General features: G+C 48.4%; 1 protein-coding gene across 1 annotated transcript; it reads right to left on the reverse strand.

Moving 5' to 3' along the window:
* Window positions 1-807: 807 nt before the first annotated feature.
* On the reverse strand, window positions 808-17,766 carry LOC140387415 (interferon-stimulated gene 20 kDa protein-like). Its single transcript, XM_072470500.1, has 3 exons — window positions 17,311-17,766; window positions 6,742-6,942; window positions 808-4,268 (listed from the first exon to the last, which is right to left on the reverse strand). Exons 1-3 carry the CDS (start codon window positions 17,539-17,541, stop codon window positions 4,128-4,130), a joined length of 573 nt encoding a protein of 190 aa, XP_072326601.1. The 5' UTR covers window positions 17,542-17,766; the 3' UTR covers window positions 808-4,127.
* Window positions 17,767-19,196: the final 1,430 nt, after the last annotated feature.

The raw sequence follows: 19,196 nt of genomic DNA on the forward strand, positions 1-19,196 counted from the left end.
GTTCTCTGTATCAAGGCGACTTGAAGCTCTTCCCAACTGCTTGTGACACCCGCGTTTATTTAAGGGCTTTGCAGATCAGAAGCTGCATGCTGTGCGATTAAAATCGGCAATTTGATTCTGTCAATCACTACACTTTTTTTTAAAACTAATTTCCATTTTCATTGACCCACCACACTGAATAAATGTAAGTTTAATGATTGATTGATTCTGGTTCAAGTTTAATTTTCATATTGATACCACCGGAGGGCTCACAGGGTCAACTAGTTTTAAAAATAGATAAACAGGAAAACTCTCTGAAAGAAAGTGAGTTGAAATGAGACTAGTGTCGCACAAGTAGCCTCCCTCATGGCATCAGTGATTCAGGTGGGACACAGCTCACAGGCCAAAGCTGGCCTGGGCCCCTGATCCCCAGCCTGTGCTGTTAATAATAATCTTTATTATTGTCACAAGTAGGCTTACATTAACACAGCAATGAAGTTACTGTGAAAAGCCCCGAGTCGCCACACTCCAGCGCCTGTTCGGGTACACAGAGGGAGAATTCAGAATGTCCAATTCAGCTAACAGCATGTTTTTTGGGACTTATGGGAGGAAACACCCGGAGGAAACCCACGCAGACACGGGGAGAACGTGCAGACTCCGAACAGACAGTGACCCAAGCTGGGAATCGAACCCGGGTCCCTGGTGCTGTGAAGCAGCAGTGCTAACCACTGTGCTGCCGTGCCAGGTTCACCGAGGGAGAGCCAGCAGATTCTCACTAGATTGTGATGTGCCCTCCATCCCAAGTTAAAAAATCTTGTCAACAGCACCTTAAAGAAAGAATTTGCATTTATATAGAACCTTATCATCCTTGAGACACTACAAAGCATTGTTACAATCAAGCAATTCACCTTTTTGTTTGGAAGTGCAGCCACTATGGAGGCGAACACAGCAGTCATGCAAGCAGCAGTCAAGATAAAAGTCCTTCTATGTTGACGGTGTTGGGTTAAGGGAGGAATCTGGTCTCTTCCACATGCAGGGAGGGCTACGTGGGCAGAGGAATGGGGTCGCCTAGTCACAACCCCCAGGACAATGCAAGTGGGCACAATGGACAGCTTCAGCCTCACTTGGTAAAATTCCACTCACTCCTTGGGGAAGATAACACAGAACCTGCTTCGATATTGTGCCTCTCATGTCCCCAATGTGCAGGAGTTAGGTTTGAAATGCAATCATTGCTACTTTGCAGGAAAATGCAGTAGCCAATTTGCAATCAGCCAGGTTCCAATAAAAGAGTGGGGTAGAAGGCGTTCCAGAAATAATGAGGCTCTTGCGTTTAAGACTGAGGCACCTAAAGAAATACGTTAAATAATAGCAGCTATTAATTAGACTAAAGTGGCAACAGATTCGCTGGGACCTGACAAGTTTCATCTTCGAGGGATCTGCAAAGTGGAAGTACTGGTTTCCATCCTGCAGAATTCCTTAGATTCTAGAACTGTTCCCGAGGATTGGTACATAGCAAATGCAACCCTGCTCTCTAAGAAAGGAAGCAGGGTGAAAACTGTGAACTATAGGCTAGTTAGCCTAACATCAATAGTTGGAAAAGGCAAAATGTGAATCTTTGGAATTTTCTACCCAGAGAACTGCCGGTGCTCCGTTATTGAGTATATTCGAGTCAGAGGTCGATGTGACTTTCTTTGGTACAACGAGAATGAAGGGATAAGGGAGATAGTGCGGGAAGGTGGGGTTGAGGTAGAAGAATCCGCCATGATCTTGTGTGGCGGAGCAGGCTTCAGGGGGGTGGGTTCAAATGGTCGACTCCTGCTCCTCTATCTTACAATGGGCCAGACGACAGGAGTTGAGGGTTGGTGGAGCACAGATGTTACTCAAACTTTGTTTAGTCTGTACAATACAGACATGCAATAACAGTCCTGAAACGCTTCATCCAAGTCACACTTTGTTTCAGAAAGGAAGAGAAAATGACCATTTGACCCCTGGAAGTCTCCAGTACCTTAGCTCCCATCATAGTCCCCGCTCCACTTTGAACACAATAGTTTCTGCCTTTGTTACTCGCCCTGGTAGGATTATTCCAAAACATGCTACTGTCTTTTTAAAAAAGTTTTTTTTTCTGATCCGAATTTACCTTCGCTTTTTTAAAATAAATTTAAAATACCCAATTTATTTTTTCCAATTAAGGGGCAATTTAGCGTGGCCAATCCACCTACGCTGCACATCTTTTGGGTTGTGGGGGCGAAACCCACGTAAACACGGGGACAATGTGCAAACTCCACACGGACAGTGACCCAGAGCCGGGATCGAACCTGGGACCTCGGCGCCGTGAGGCAGCAGTGCTAACCATTGCGCCACCGTGCTGCCCAATTTACTTTCGCTTTTGACTGATTTCAAATTGACATTGTCGAATCTCAACTTCTCCCCTTCTCTGTACCGTTTTAATAAGGAACGGGTCTCTGCTCCAAGCTGCCCTTTCGCAGCTTCTTCTCCACCTGATGGGGCAAAGTTTAAAGAGGTAGCTTCACGAGCCTGCCCCAAACGAGGCACCGGTCCGCACTGGCAGCCCAGACACCTAAAATTACCCTGGGAAGATGTTTGAAGTATCAAGGTGCAGTACCTGTGCCTTCCAGCAGATGGAGCATTGTATTCATTCAACAACAAATTTTCAGACTGGGATACAAGAGTTTAGAGCATTGAGTTATTGGAATACTCTTGCGGGCTTACATATCAGGGCAGGACTGGCTGGCTGCGTCGCTTTCCTTTTGTAAAAAAAGGGTCACCTAATAGAGGTCTATAAATTCTGAAAGATTTTGAGAGAGTGGAGACAGAGAGCATGTTTCCTCTGGTGACCAGAGGCCATCGATGGAGGATCGTCCCCCAAGAAATCCAACAGGGAACTCAGGAGAAACTTAATTACCCAGCGAGTGCTGAGAATGTGGACCTCGCTACACCAGGGGCGGTTGAAGTGAGGGAGCAGGTTCAGATGAGGAAAGAGGAGAGGAGGCTCGAACGGAACATAATCACCGGCCTGGAGGGCAGGGATAATTCACCTGGTTCTGTGCCATATATCTCACGTCGCATGGCCAGAGAATTCAGCAGTGTTAGTAAACGCACAGTTTCACAACGAGGGCGGAGACAATCCAGCATAGGAGAGTGCGAAATGCTTCAAATGGAAGAGGTTCAGCGGGATTCTCCATCTGCGGAGTCCTCCGGCGGGTTTCCCGGGGGGCATGGGGGGGGGGGGGGGGGTGGGCACAATGGGGAACCCCATTGGCCGGCTGCGGAAACGGACAATCCTGCTGCTGGCGGGGGGGTGCCGTGCCAGAATCGCGGCTGGTGAACAGGAAAATCCCACCCGTTAAGTTTAAACGGAGTTACCCTTGGTATGGGAGGTCCTGTTGCTGACAGAAGATGCCTGAAATGGTTAAATGTGTTGTTTGCCAGGATTGACATTCTCCTCCCATTTCCTGAGAAGCACAAAATACAAACACACATTTACAGGCTCTCTCTCACACACAACATATACACACACTCTCACACATATATAGATACACAAAGACACACACACATACATATATACTCACACAATCACACACAGAAACGCCTTTAACAAAGGATCTAATAAGAGCTCTTGCAATCAATGAGTGAATTCTCAGTGCCACACTGGTCAGAGCAGAGGATCACTGGTACCCCACCCTCTTCCACCACCAAGATCCATGTTTAGCTAGCTGAAATCACCCACGACAGCAGTAGATTCATTGCAATTGTCCCAAATCCCTGAGCTAAGGACAGATGGGGAGGGGAGATGGATAAGTCGCTGGGCATGATTCCTGCTCCAGATCGCCACCCTGTGGCTCCTGGAGAATCTGTGAGGCTGCAGACAGGAGGCAAGGATGGGATCGACTGCGACACCCTCACCGTCTTGGGGTGACACATAACAAATGGTCAACCGAATACGGAGATTAAAACCTGTGCGACGTCAATTTAGTAAATAGCCAAGAGAAAACGGAGGTTGGGGAGAAAAATAAAAATAATGCAGTGCAGTTTTGTGATACTCGTTCACCAGCAGATACCATTCCTTGTTCGTGTGACATAGGAAAAGCAGAGTTCCTCTTCCTAATCTGGCAATGGGGTTTTATTCCCTAATATTGATTCTCAAATCGATTCACTATCTCCACTTTCTTTCCCTGTTTGAGGTAGAGTTCCCACGTTATGTCTACGAGTTTAAAAAGTTCCATAGCCGCCTTGGCATCTTCAACGGAGGAGTGTCCTCTGTAGCTGTCCTGTTGAAGAAAAGAAGGAGAGAACCATCAGGAGATGCCCAAGGATGGAAAATGTCACACTAGGTGCTGTCAAACACACCCTTTGCGGAGACTAGTGTTCAGACACATTGTTGAGGACGTTCTACCGCTCCCCTCCCCCCCCCCCCCCCCCCCCCCCCCCCCTGCCCAAGGGGTACCTCAGATCACCAAAATCAGTCAAAATATGTGTGGCTCACGGCAGGGCAGCACGGTAGCATTGTGGATAGCACAATTGCTTCACAGCTCCAGGGTCCCAGGTTCGATTCCCGGCTTGGATCACTGTCTGTGCGGAGTCTGCACATCCCTCCCCGTGTGTGCGTGGGTTTCCTCCGGGTGCTCCGGTTTCCTCCCACAGTCCAAAGATGTGCGGGTTAGGTGGATTGGCCACATTAAATTGCCCATAGTGTCCAAAATTGCCCTTAGTGTTGGGTGGGGCTACTGGCTTATGGGGATGGGGTGGGAGTTTGGGCTTGGGTGGGGTGCTCTTTCCAAGAGCCGGTGCAGACTCGATGGGCCGAATGGTCTCCTTCTGCACTGTAAATTCTATGATGCTGTCCCGCTGCCAGGGAACCTGGCCAACTTCAGCGGCATTGGAACATAATCATAATCTTTATTATTGTCACAAGTAGGCTTACATTAACACTGCAATGAAGTTACTGTGAAAAGCCCCTAGTCGCCACATTCCGGCACCTGTTCGGGTACACAGTTGAAGAATTTAGAATGTCCAATTCAGCTAACAGCACATCTTTCGGGACTTGTAGGAGGAAACCGGAGCACCCGGAGGAAACCCACGCAGACACGGGGCGAACGTGCGGACTCCACACAGACAGTGACCCAAGCCGGGAATCGAACCCGGGTCCCTGGAGCTGTGAAGCAATTGTGCTAAGCACTATGCTACTGTGCCGCCCCCTGGCAGGAATTGACATAAAATCCCCGCCCAGTCTTTATCTTACTTGGCTGTGGGGGGGCAGCATAGTGGCGCGGTGGTTAACACTGCTGCCTATGGCGCTGAGGACCTGGGTTCGATCCCGGCCCTGGGTCACTGTGTGGAGTTTGCACATTCTCCCCGTGTCTGCGTGAGTCTCACCCCAACAAGCCAAAGATGTGAAAGGTAGGTGGATTGGCCACGCTAAATTGCCCCTTAATTGGAAAGAAAATTGGGTACTCTTAATTTTAAAAAAAAATCTTACTTGGCTGTGCTTGATGATATAATACTGGGAGAGAGCTTTACTCTGTGTCTAATCTCCACTGAAGGGATGGTAGCGCAGTGGTAATGTCACTGGACTAGCAATCCAGGCTCTCAGGAGATAGGTTCAAATCTGGAATTGAAAACTTGTCTCAATAACTGTGAGCCCAAAACTTATCATCGATTGTTGCCAAAAACCCATCTGGGTCACGAATGTCCTTTAGGGAAGGAAATCTGCCGTCCTTACCTGGTCTGGCCTACGTGTGACTCCAGACCCACGGCAATGTGGCTGACTCTTAACTGTCCCTCGGAAGTGACATAGCAAGGCCCTCAGTTCGAGGGCAATTAGGGATGGGCAATAATGCCCACATCCCATGAAAACATAAATATAACTTCTGGCAAAGGTTCCAACAGAATTGTTTGCTAATTTTATTTTAGATGCTGACTGACCCATAATGCGTCTTCACTATATTTTGTTGCTATTTCAAAATATCGAACCTCTCTTTATCTTTTCCCTTAAACCCTTCCGCAATTTACATACTAAAGAATCTATGTGAATCTTCAGAGAGCAATTCCTGCATAAATGTACTCAGAGTGATTAACCACTCCTAACTCGCATACAACCCATTAAAGTAGCTATATACATAATAATATATATATATCTGTACCAGAGGAAAGAGAGAGTGAACAGAGAGAAAGAACGAGACAGAGAGATGTAGAGAGAACGAATGAGAGGAGAGAGATGAGAAGGAGAGCAAGAGAAAACAAGAGGAGATCTTGAGAGAAAAAAGGTGAGAGAGAGGAGAAAGGGAGTGAGAAAGGCGAGAATGAGAGAGAGAGATTCCAAGAATGAGAGAGAGCAAGACAGAGAAAGGGAGAGTATCAAGCTGTTGGCAGAATGCTGGTGTAGAATTTACTCTCTGGACAAGGCTCAGACCATTCCATGAGGAAAAGGAAAAATACAAATTTGCTCTCTTATTAATGAGGAACCCAAGGTAACGACTAAGGCTTCCTTTCACAAAACACAAGCAGGATTAGAATAGGAAGTTAGTGGTTTGTTGAGGTGAAGCAACACCAGGTTTGGGTAGGAGGAAGGGGCAGAGCTAGGAAGTTTTATGATTCTAGGAACAGGAGTTTATGGTTCCAGGAATGGGTGAGCTAGCGTAGAAGACAGTACAGTGGCTTAGAGAATTTGAAGCAAACAAAATAAAAAGATCGGAGCAAGGTTTTTGAGTGTATCCGAGTGCCTGTCATACAAAGCCCATTTACCTGTATCCTTTTCCCCAGTAACATCTGGCAGAGGATTTTTAATGAGGCCCGCCTGTCAGTCTTCAGGTTTGCCTTTACGATCAGTAACTTGCACGATGATGTGTCCCGTATGGCATAATCTGAGATGTCAGTTTTCAGGCATCGAAAGTCCGATCTAGGATCATGGCCCACGATAATTTTCCCTTGTATAATCTTCAAAATCTGAATGGAATTGTTCAACAGTTCATTAGACGAATGTGCATTTATGCAACCACAGGTCTCAAAGCTTTTCCTAACCAATGATGTACATTCAAATTATCGTCACTTTTGCCATGTAGGCAGTTGCGATAGCCGGTTTGCGCACAGCAAGATCCCGTGGGTGTAAATGACTGATTGTTCCTTTTGCTCGGGGTTGATCAGGGTCGCCTGTTTGCCTGGGCTTCAGGAGACCCCCAGTTGTGACGAAGGGGCCTCAACCTGTAATGTTATCCCCGCTTCTCTCTCCACCGGAGCTGCCAGACCTGCTGAGTGGCTTATAGGAACATTCGAACTGGAGGAGGCCATTCAGCCCCTCGAACCTGTTGTCATGGCCGAGAGATATCTGAACTCCATTTATGCGCCATAATTCTGTAACCCTTGCCACCTCAGCCTCACAAAATCTATCAATCGCAGTTTTGAAATTGCCAAGTGACAACATCAACCGCTTTACTGGGGGGATAGAGATTGACATTTCTACGAACGTTTGATGCGAAGAAATGTTTCCCTGAAACCCATGGCCTATTTGTTCTGGATATCCTGACCAGAGGAAATAGATTTCCTCGAACTGGCTTGGCCATATAAGACAGAGTGTACCAGTGGAAGGATGTTTTTTCCAAATGGAGGTCTGTAACTAGTGGTGCTCTGCAGGGATCAGTTCTGGGACCTCTGCTGTTTTTAATATATATATAAATGACTTGGAAGAAAACATTGCGGGTCTGATTAGCAAGTTTGCGGATGATACTAAGATCGCAGGAGTTGCGGATAGTGATGAAGATTGTCAGAGAATATAACAGGATATAGATAGGCTGCAAAATTGGGCGGCGAAATGGCAGATGGAATTTAACCCGGACAAATGCGAGGTGATGCATTTTGGTAGATCCAATTCAGATGGGAGCTAAAATATAAATGTCAGAACCATCAGGAGCATAGACACACAGGGCAATCTGGGCGTGCAGGTCGACAGATCCTTAAAAGTGACAGCACAGGTGGAAATGGTGGTAAAGAAAGCACATGGCATGCTTGCCTTCATCGGACAGGGTGCTGAGTATAAAAGCTCGCAAATTATGTTACAATTATAGAGAACATTGGTTAGGCCACATTTGGAATACTGTGTCCAATTCTGGACACCACACTACCAGAAGGACGTGGAGGTTTTGGAGAGAGCACAGAAAATGTTTACCAGGATGTTGCCTGGTATGGAGGGTATTAGCTATGAGGGAGAGATTGAATAAACTGGGATTGTTCGCCCTAGAGAGACGGAGGCTGAGGGGCGACCTGATAAAAGTTTATAAAATTGAGGGGTATAGATAGGGTGAACAGTTGGAGGCTTTTTCCCAGGGCTGAAATGACAACTACAAGGGAGGGGGCGCAAGTTCAAGGTGAGGGGGGAAAGGTTCAGTGGAGATGTGCGGCGGAAGTTTTAACACAGAGGGTGGTGGTGGCCTGGAATGCACTGCCAAGTGAGATGGTTGAGTCAGATACGTTAGCGACCTTTAAGACTTTTCTGGATAGACACATGAACAGATGGGGTATACAAAGATATAGGTGGTTGGTCTAGATAGGATACGTGATCAGCACAGGCTAGGAGGGCCGAAGAGCCTGTTCCTGTGCTGTATTGTTCTTTGTTCCAACTGTCAATTCCTTTCATCATACCAATCATCTAACCTATTTTTCCAGTTTTACTTGTTTTTTTGAATGGTGGATGATTTATTGTTCTTCTGTAGATATTGTTCAGAATATTTTACGCCCATCCGAACAGGCAGATTGTTGGTGGAGCGAGGGGTGCGCTTGGGAAGAGCTCAGTTTAGTATCTCAACTTGCGTCAACAAAAGTGGACATCAAGCTGTTGGCTGGTCATAAAGATCATACTGCCCATTCAGTCCAACGTGTCCATGTTGACATTTACTCCCAACTGCTCTTCATCAACCCCATCAGAAGATTGTTCTATTATTTTCTCCCCCTTGTGTTTATCCAGTTTCACCTAAAAGGTGTCAGTACTTTTCACATCAACCACCTCCCTGGGGAGCAAGTTCTACATTCTCACCATTCTCTGGAGTACAGGGGTTTCCCTGAATTCCCTATTGGATGTATTGGTGTCTTATGACGCCTAGTTCTGTTCGTACCCACAAGTGAGGACATTTTCCCAGCATTTACCCTATCAAGCCCTTCCATAATCTTAAAAAACATTAAATCAAGACACCCCTCAGTCTTCCCTTCACTGAAAAAAAGCAATCTTAGCCTCTTTAGTCTTTTCTGATGGCCAAAATCTCTCATTTCATGTTATTAAGTCTGTTTATCCGTAATCTCTGGTGCCTCTATAAAAGAATCATAGAATTTACAGTACAGAAGGAAGCCAGTCGGCCCATTGAGTCTGCCCCGGACCCTGGAGAGAGCGCCCTACCTAAGCCCATGCCTCTCCCTATCCCTGTAACCCAGCAACCCCGCCTATCTTTGTGGACACTAAGGGGCCAATCCACCTAACCTGTATATCTTTGGATTGTGGGAGGAAACTGGAGCACCCGGAGGGAACCCACGCAGACACGGGGAAAAAGTACAAACTCCACAGTCAGTCGCCCGAGGCCGGAATGCCTCCAATTTGAGTTTTTCTGTGGACACCAAAGTACCATCACCTCATCAGTCTCCGAATCTCATTTTCCCATTCATCCCAAGATTATGGAACTCCTTCATCTGATGTTTTCTTACAAGCTACTGTGATGAATGTAGGAAATTTTTAGATATATTGAATGTGTCTGTTGCAATAATGTTATTAAAATAACTTAAGGCATCCAGATTATCTGTTAAAGCTGTGGTTAATGAGTTAACAGCTAGGCAGGCTGCGATGTCACTCAAGGGAGGGACTGGGTCGGTTTTTAGTTTTGTTTTCAGCCCTGCCCTGGATCTGTTTTCAGTTCCATTTTCCGAGTTCTGCTCTGGGTTCTGAGGAAAGGAGGTGTGTTTCTCAGACTGACTTCTGAAAGCTTCTCTCCAAGGACTTTGTGAATAAATCTGTCAGCCACGAAGTGCTAACTTCATTCATAAGTGGCATTTGACCTGTATGTGGATTTTGCTTAATTGAAACTTTAGAAGTAGACATAAAGTAAGCTCTCAGACCTTTTTAAAAAAAAAAATAACTGATTAACCGTTAATTGAAGAGCTTTTTTTTCACTTGGATGTTAATGAGGTTAATGCTGCGTTTATAATAAAGTTTGCTTCAATACAAAAAATCCCTATTTGTCATTGAAATCGCTCCTGGGGGTGAAGTATACTTTCCTCACAGTTTACAAATTGAAAAATTGTGGGGGTTCACCCAGCTTCTGAATATAAATTGGGGGTCTGCTCTGTTACCGTAACACTACAGACTTTCAAAACCAACACTAGTAGTAGTCACCAAACTAATTATTTCTGATTTCACCCCCTGCTCCATTTAACCTGGGTGATGAGCCACACTCTCAATTGAAACTCCATCTTTTTTCCAAATATTAAATTCCCATTATACTGTAAATTCCATTTTCCTTCCCACCGCTTTTCCAATAACTTTCTCCCCTCCTCTCCTGAAGGTGCCATATCACTAGAATCATACAGTACAGAAGGGGGCCATTCAGTCCGTCGTGACTGTGTCTTTTGGGTGTATAATTTAACTGGAGTTGGTCGCGTGCCATTTTGCATCCCATTGACTAGTGATCGCTGGTACGCTTGGTCAGTATGTCTTGGCAGATCACAGAGTCTGGGATGATGTGGTTATCATGGTCAAGCTCAAACCTGACCTCCACACACAGATGCCTGCTGCATGTCCAGAAAGGCCCACTAATAAGCAATCAGAAGCATAGATCCTGATGGTTATTTCCCTTTCTGAGGTCTGGCTGTTGAACCTGTCCTGGAGCCGCGGGACGAACGCCGGGGCCCTGCTAGCCCCCTGGAAAACAGAGAATCACACTGGACTTTCAAGGAAAAAGTCCGGAGTGATTCGCGTCCATTTTCTGGCGGGCGTGGGGACTTAGTCCCCAAAAGGGAGAATCCCGCCCAAGGTGTTCGCTCCGCTAGAGTTTGACAGGATGCACCGGGCTTCCCGACAGGAACCAAGGTCAAACGAGCCACCGCACGCGGTGATCATGCGGCTTCACAACTACCAGAGGAAGGTGTGAGTCCTGGAGTGGGCCAAGAAGTGTTGGAATATCGACTGGGACGGAAATATGGTGGGGGGGCGATTCTCCGAGGCCCGCGCCGGGCCGGAGAATCGCCGCAAACCGCGCCACGACACCCAGACGCCGGCGCACGATTCTCTGAGGTGCGGTGAATCGGTGGTGGCGGCGCGGAAACGACAGAGTCCCGTCGTCGCCGTTCACCCCTGGTCGCTGCCGCCGTTCACCCCAGTCGGGGGGGCGGCCTGTGGGGGAGCGGGGGGGGGGGGCTCCTTCATGGGGGGGGGGCCTCCAATGGGGTCTGACCACGATCGGGGCCCACCGATCGGCGGGCCGGCCTCTCCCCCCTGGGCCAACGTCTCTGCGCGGCCGGCCCCTGAACACCGACGCCATGTTGAGTTGGGGCTGGCGCGCTAAAGAAGCCCCCTGCGTGTGAGCGGGTTGGCGCGGCGCCCGTTTGGTGCCGGGGAAGGAGGCTGGAGCGACGTGAACCGCTCCAGCACCGTGCTGGCCCCCTGTGGAGGACAGAATAGGTTGTACCCGGGCCCGGTTTGCGACGGCGTTCACGGCGCCGCGAACACTTGGGTTCCATTTGGGAGAATCGCCCCCAGGGTGCGCATATACCAGGACATGCCGAAGTGTAGGGCAGCCTTTAATAGGGTGAAGGCCGTGTTGTATGACAAGGGTGTGGGGTTCAGAGTGGTGTACCAGCGTAGCTGACAGTCACGTTGGGTTTAAAGGACCATTGTTTTGACACGCCGGAGCAGGCCAAGGCCTTTGTCAAGTGTCAAGGAGTGGGAATGGTTTAAGGATGGAATGGGGGGCATCTTTTCTTTTCTTTTGGTACAGGTTGAGCTGGGGCAATTGTAAATATTGTGGGTTATGTTTGTTGTTCTCTTTGTGGCCTTGTCATTTGTTCTGGATGACAGGTGGGGTTCTTTGTTTTTTTGTTTTTCTTTTTTTTAATAAATTTCCAATAAAGGCAATTTAACATGGCCAATCCACCTACCCTGCACACCTTACGGTTGTGGGGGTGAAACCCACTCAGACACGGGGAGAATGTGCAAACTCCACATGGGCAGTGACCCGGGGCCGGGATCGAACCCGAGTCCTCGGCGCCTAGAGGCTGTTTCTTTCTTTCTCTTTAGGAGATTAGGTCCATGGGGGATGGTGGAAAGAGGGGTTTTTTGGTATGATAATTGGAAGGAAGGATCAACATGGTGTTATGTTGGGACTTGAACATGGGAGTAGGGGCCATGGGGAGTGGGGGGGGGGGGGGGGGGGGGGAGGAGTGGATCACAGACCTTTATTCTGGTTGTTTTGGGGGTTGGACCTTGGGGTGGCGGACATTGCTAGTGCTAGGAGTTAATCTAGTTAACGGATATGGTGTGGGGGGTTGGAGCTGTGACTTGTTGGCCCAGTCAGGCGAGGCTCGATGGGTCTAGAGAGTGTTGATGGGAGGGGGTTAATGGAGGCGGCAGATAATCTGCCAACCTGGAGGGAGTTTGCGGGGCTAGCCGTGATCAGAAGTTTTTCTTTGCCTCACCCTTGGGGTTCAAGGCACATGTGGACATAGAGGCGAGGGAGGAGCGACAGAAACTGGTGAATGAGATCTTAAGTGTGGATTGCAGGTATGCGAGTGACCCAAGCCCAGAACTTTGGGCGTGCAATTTGACTTGATGTCCACAGACATGGCCATGTGGCCACAAAGGCGGGCAAAAGGGGCAGTAAACGAATATGGGGAGAAGACAAGTCGGCTCTTGGCTCATCAACTGAGGTCACCGGAGACGGACAGGGAAATTGTTCAGGTTAGAGACCGGGAGGGTAGGCCCCGCAGAAGGTGAATGGGGTGTTCAGTGCCTACTAGGTCAGAGCCGCCAGGAAAATGAATAAGGGATGGTAGCATTTTTGGGGGATCTGGGGTTTCCCCAACGTAGGGGGAGGAGCTGCAGCAGGAGTTGGAATACCCGCTAGGTTTAGAGGAAATCTAGTTAGCGCTGAAACAGATGCAGGCAGGAAAAGCATCGGGGCCGGGTGAGTTCCCGGTGGTGTTTTATAAAGCGTTTGTGGATCAGTTGGGCCCTTTATTGTTGGGCATGTTCAGAGACTCCTTTGAGCGTGGTGCCCTCCCAGGGACATTGGATCACGCCTCCAACTCGCCACTCCTGAAGAAGGGCCAAGGACCCCACGGAGTGTGGGTTGTACCGTCCGATTTCCATGCTGAACGTAGATCTCAAATTGCTGGCCAAGGTGTTGGCATTATGACTAGAGCCGTGCCTTCCGGAGGTGGTAAGGGAATTTCAGACGGGATTCATGATGGCGCGGAGGCTGTCGGCAAATGTGCACCAGTTGCTTAATGTGGTGCTTACCCCTGCAGCCGGTCTGGTTCTGGAGGCCATTGTATCTCTGGATGCAGAGAAGGCGTTTGACTGGATGGAGTGGGCGTGCATACCTCTTTATGGTATTGGAAAAATTTGGGTTGGGTCTGGCGTTTGTGCCCTGAATGCAGCTGTTGTGTGCGGTTCTGTTTGCTAGTATCTGTATTAACAGTATGACCTATGAGGTCTTCGGGCTGCATCAGGGTACGAGACAGGGGCGTCCGATGTCTCCTTTGCTGTTTGCTGCCTCATTGGCGTTGAGGGCCTCGAAGGAATGGAATGGGATTGTTAGGGTATTGTTATATGCCGAAGATTTGTTATTATACGTTAAGGACCTGGAAGGATCTGTTGGGAGTATTATGGGGATTCTGTGGCGCTTTGGGACTCTCTCGGGCCACAAGCTGAACATAGGGAAGAGCGAATACTTTGTGATAGGGGCACTGGGATGGGAACTGGGTTAAAGGGATTGTCATTTCTATTAGCAGGGACTAGTTTTTGGTACCAGGGGGTACAGGTGGCGGGGGATTGGGGACGGCTTCAGAGGCTGAATTACACGAACTTGGTGGGGAAGGTCAAGGCGGACCTGCAGAGGTGGGATTGTCTCCCATTATCACTGGCAGGTCGAGTCCAGTCAGTTAAGGCGAATATTTTGCCGAGATTCCCATTTTTAATACAGTGCCTCCCAGTGATTCTGCCCAAATCATTTTTTCGAGAGGTGGACTGACTTATTACTGGGTTTATTTGGGCAGGCAAGGTCCCGAGGATTCGGAGGGCGGGTACTTCAGAGGAAGAAACAGGCAGAGGGCCTGGCGTTGCCAAATTTGTTGCACTATTATTGAGCAGTCAACGCGGAGGAGATGCTGGGCAGTGTGGGATCTGGGGGTACTTTTGGGCTGGACGGAGTCAGAATCAGTTAGGGTGACAAGCCTGGGGGCATTGGTAACAGCGCCGCCTCCAGTGGTGCTGGCGAAGTCCTCCACAAATCCGGTAGTGGGGGCCACGCTAGAAATCTGGAGGCAACTCCACCAACAATTGCCAGCTTCACGACTGCTCCAATTTGTGCTAACCACCTATTCGAGCCGGCAAAGCTGGATGGCTCATTTGATGCATGGAAGAGTTGGTGAAGGGGGGGGGGGATCTATTTTTGGAGGGGTGATTTGACTGCTTGGAGGAGTTCAAGGAGAAGTTTGGCTCGTGAACGCAGATGTGTTTAGGTACCTTCTGGTGCGGAGCTGGGTTAAAGAGTTTTTCCCGCTTTTGTAAAAAGTGTTTCTGTCTTTTGTATAAAATGTGAAAACATTTAATAAAATTTCCCAAAACAAATCCTGAAACCCCCTCCCTAACAGCACTGTGGGAGTACCTGCACCACATAGACTGTGGTGGTTCATAAAGGCAGCTCACCACCACATTCTCAAGGGACAATTAGAGATGGGCAATAAATACTTGCCTAGCCAGCTATGCCCGTATCCCGTGAAAGAGAAAACACATATTTGCCGTAAATTGTTTTGCCCCATCATGAAACTTTAAGTGAAATAATGATCAAGGACCTTTGATGAGAAGGCTGGACCTTGGATGTGAAGAATTCACTCAAATGGACTGTTCACCTCCCCTCCCCCAATCCTCTGACCTTGCTCACTTCATTTGTTGAACAAATTATTAGAGCTCAGTTTATTGATATAAACCTTCAGTAAGGTTTCCCCCACTCCAAACTTTTTCTTTTCTCCCATGTAAGATATGCTCAAAAAATGGATGGGCTAATGGGGAAAAGAGTGGGGGAAGTGAGACAAACTGGATTGCTCTTCAAATGAGTCAGTGAAGGCTTGATGGGCCATACTTTCTTTTTCAAAAATATACTTTATTCGTAAAACATATGAAAAAATAAACAGTACAAACATCTCAAAATGGGCATCACACAAAGTGCAATAATATTCAGGTTCTATACATACACTCTTGAGGCACTTCAAACAGTCAAAGAAACATTACAGACATTTAAAAATGGCCATTTCAAATGGTACAAAGATATTTAAGTTGTCTACCTGAAATGAAATGAAAATCGCTTGTCACGAGGCTTCAATGAAGTTACTGCGAAAAGCTCCTAGTCGCCACATTCCGGCGCCTGTTCGGGGAGGCTGGTACGGGAATCGAACCGTGCTGCTGGCCTGCCTTGGTCTGCTTTAAAAGCCAGCTATTTAGCCCAGTGTGCTCAACCAGCCCCTAGATCAAAAGCACTATGAGGTGCTTCAATACAATTGCGATACATCTAATATTCACTGTGTACGTTCAATGCAAGTCATGCAGCTTGATGGGAGGGGGGTGTTCTACACAATTCCCAGATGCTCAGCTTACTATGACTTGATGGGCTGAATGTTCTCCTTCTGTGCTGCCCATGGGTCTATTCAAAGTCTCAAAGCTCAATATGTCTCCCTCCCCCTTCCTCCGCACCCTCTCTAAAGTCAGGATTTCCTCAATCATCTGGGATAATGACCAGAAATGTCTCCACACATCCAAAATTACCCTCTGAGACCCAAATGCTACTCCGCTCCCCAATGGTTGTCTGCATTTCTTAGGTTTACGCATCTTTCACCTAAATCTGTTTTTCCACCTCAACAAGCAGGTGGGCAGCATGGTGGCAGAGCGGTTAGCACTGTTGCTGCACATCTCCAGGGACCCGGGTTCAAATCCCGCCTTGGGTCACTGTCTGTGTGGAGTTTGTACGTTGTTCTCCACGTGTGTGCGTGGGTTTCCTCCGGGTGCTCCGGTTTCCTCCCACAGTCCAAAGGTGTGCGAATTAGCTGGATTGGCCACGCTAAATTGACGCTTAGTGCCCAAAAGGTTAGGTGGGGGGGGGGGGTCACTGGGTTACGGGGATAGGATGAAGGCTTGGGCTTAAGTAGGGTGTTCTTTCCAAGGGACCGGTACACACTTGATGGGCTGAATGGCCTCCTTCTGCACCATAAATTCGATGATTTTACAATTGTGTGCCATCTCACTCAATACATTGGGGAGTTGAGAGCCTCCCCCACTCCCCCAAAAAGGAGCCATAAGTTTCGGGTTCCAAGTTACCAGTTGTGTGTTGTCATCAGCTTCAACCTGAGGCTGCGTCTTTCCCTCAAACCCAATTCAAATCTATTTCCTTCCAGGAAAACGAAAGGTTACAATGAGTCTCAGAACATCACCAGGTGCCTTCCAGGGTCTGGCCTGCGCGCCTGGGGAAAGTGAAAGTGAAACTTCCCCTCTCGCGTCTCAGGGGTTTATCTAAACAAACAAAAAAAAATCCTATTTTCTGCAGCCTTTGGTGGGAGTGTCAGTGAGCGGTTCCCTTTAATCGCCCTGGAGATGCACCCCCCCCCCCCCCCCCCCATCCCATCACTTTGAGACAATAATATCTGCCTCGCCAGCCCATCTGTGCTGGACCCTCTCTGGGTGTGAGGATCAGTTCTGTGTCACCAGAATGTTTTGAATAATTCTCTCCCTGCTCCCCCCCGCCCCCCCCCTCCTCCTAACCGCGCATCAATGTATTTCACCTTCAAACCCGGAAGCTTCTGAAACCCAAACATCAGTGTCAACGTGGCTACAATTCCCCTAGTTTCCTCTTAGACTGTCAGTAAACTCGTGTGTGTGTGTGAATGAGTGTGATCGAGTCTTGGCTGGGTCTTCCAATAATAGGGGTTCCCCAGATGCTCACCTATCTGGGAGTGATTTCACTTGAAGGAAGAAGCTACTGGGAATGTCTGGTCTGCAGAGTCACATCACCGAGACAAGTGCACGGGTCTCAATGAAGGTGGAAAAACACACACACACAAATTGCAGCTTACCTCCTCCCTGGCGATAGGATAAGGCAGAGCATTGTCCATGTCGAAGGGACGTATCCCGCTCACACGCGTCCTGAAGTCAGTTATCTTCCCATCTGGCTTAATAAATTTGTCATAGATCACTGACCCGCTGTAGTCCACAATGCTGCAACTGGCCAGGGCACTCTCAAAGCCATTGGGGCCGAGGCCCACCATCTCGCAGTCAATGGCCACGTACTTGGTCGGGTCTACCATCTTTCCAGCTCCTCTCTCTCTCTCTCTCTCCCCCCACCGTCCCCCGCAAACTACTGCGGCCAACTCAAAGAGTGAATGAAACAGCAACTTTTTCCTTCCTCTTTTATATACTTCCTCATCCAGCTACTCGAGTTCGATGGCGCCACCTTCGTGCCGAGTACCTGCCTGCAACCACAGGGCAAAAATTAGAGAGAGAAACACACACAAACAGAAACAGAAACGCAATTTCAACAAGAGCTCGCTTCCTGCTCTCTGTGTCAGGGCAATTACACTGGAGCAACAGCAAGAGTCCAGGTCCAGCCACACCTCCAGAGCGCCCCTGGCTGCACTTTTGTTTGCATGTTGTTGCGATGCTGCAAATCAGGCGCACAGAATTCCAGCGCAAGAAAATATTTTGCTCTTTTTTTTCAATGCACAATTTAGGCTGGGGGGGGGGGGGCGAGTGGGCGATCTTACCCCAGAAATCTGATCCCCCAAACTGACCTCACACGCACTCGTGAGCCATTGGAGCCAGCCAGCATTATAATCTATTTATTGTCACAAGTATAAAGTTACTGTGAAAAGCCCCTAGTCGTCACATTCCGGCGCCTGTTCTGGGAGGCCGGTACGGGAATTGAACACGCGCTGCTGGCCTTGTTCGGCATTACAAGCCAGCTGTCTCGCCCCATTATCCTCCCTCCTCCCACTGAATCCAGCCAGCATTACCCTCCCTGATCTCTCCCCCCCCTTAGCCTTGTCCCACAGAGATAAGTGACACCCTCTCACAGGGCCACACACCCTTGAGCAAACAGTGGATGCCAGGAACGAAGATGCGTTTGGACATCCTTTAACTCAGTATATTGGGGTTCTATTGCCGTAGAAGAAAAACCTGACTTTCTGCTGCCAAGGACATAGAAAACAGTTGCAGGAGTAGGCCATTCGGCCCTTCGAACCTGCACCACCATTAAATATGTGCAGTATTCAATCTGGGGCAGCACCATAGCCCAGTGGTTAGCACAGTTGCTTCACCGCTCCAGGGTCCCAGATTCGATTTGCGGCTTGGGTCACTGTCTGTGCGGAGTCTGCACATTCTCCCCGTGTCTGCGTGGATTTCACCCGGGTGCTCCTGTTTCCTCCCACAGTCCAACGATGTGCATCTTAGGTGGATTGGCTATGCTAAATTGCCCTGAGTGTCCAAATAGGTTAGGTGGGGTTACTGGGTTACGAGGATAGGGTGGAGGTGTGGGCTTAAATAGGGTGCTCTTTCCAAGAGCCTGTGCAGACTCGATGGGCCGAATGGCCTCCTTCTGCCCTGTAAATTCTAAGTTTCTATGAAGTTTACAACTCTGAGAGGTTATTCCTTATTTCAATCCTGAATGGCTTACCCCTTATTCTTAGGCTGTGGCCCCTAGTTCTGGACGTCCCCAACATTGGGAACGTTCTGGACGTCCCCAACATCGGGAACATTCTTCCCGCATCTAGCCTGTCCAGTCTCATCAGGATTTTATATGTTTCTAGGAGATCCCCTGTCATTCTTCTAAACTCCAGTGAGTACAAGCCCAGTCGATCCAGTCTTTCTTCAGTCTTTCTGCCATCCCGGGAATTAGTCTGATGAACCAGCAAACCTGCTCTGTATTTGCAGTATTTTAAATTTCTTTTATTTCAGTCTGTTTTCT

The sequence above is a fragment of the Scyliorhinus torazame genome, chromosome 12 (assembly GCF_047496885.1).
Source record: "Scyliorhinus torazame isolate Kashiwa2021f chromosome 12, sScyTor2.1, whole genome shotgun sequence".
In the NCBI taxonomy this organism is placed as follows: domain Eukaryota; kingdom Metazoa; phylum Chordata; class Chondrichthyes; order Carcharhiniformes; family Scyliorhinidae; genus Scyliorhinus; species Scyliorhinus torazame.

Coding starts and splice junctions, on each gene's coding strand:
- LOC140387415 (XM_072470500.1), bottom strand. CDS start 17,541: ATGGTAGACCCGACCAAGTACGTGGCCATTGACTGCGAGATGGTGGGC. Junction 6,943..17,310: donor ATCCTATCGCCAGGGAGGAG/GTAAGCTGCAAT, acceptor AATTCCATTCAG/ATTTTGAAGATTATACAAGG. Junction 4,269..6,741: donor TACTGGGGAAAAGGATACAG/GTAAATGGGCTT, acceptor TTTCTTCAACAG/GACAGCTACAGAGGACACTC.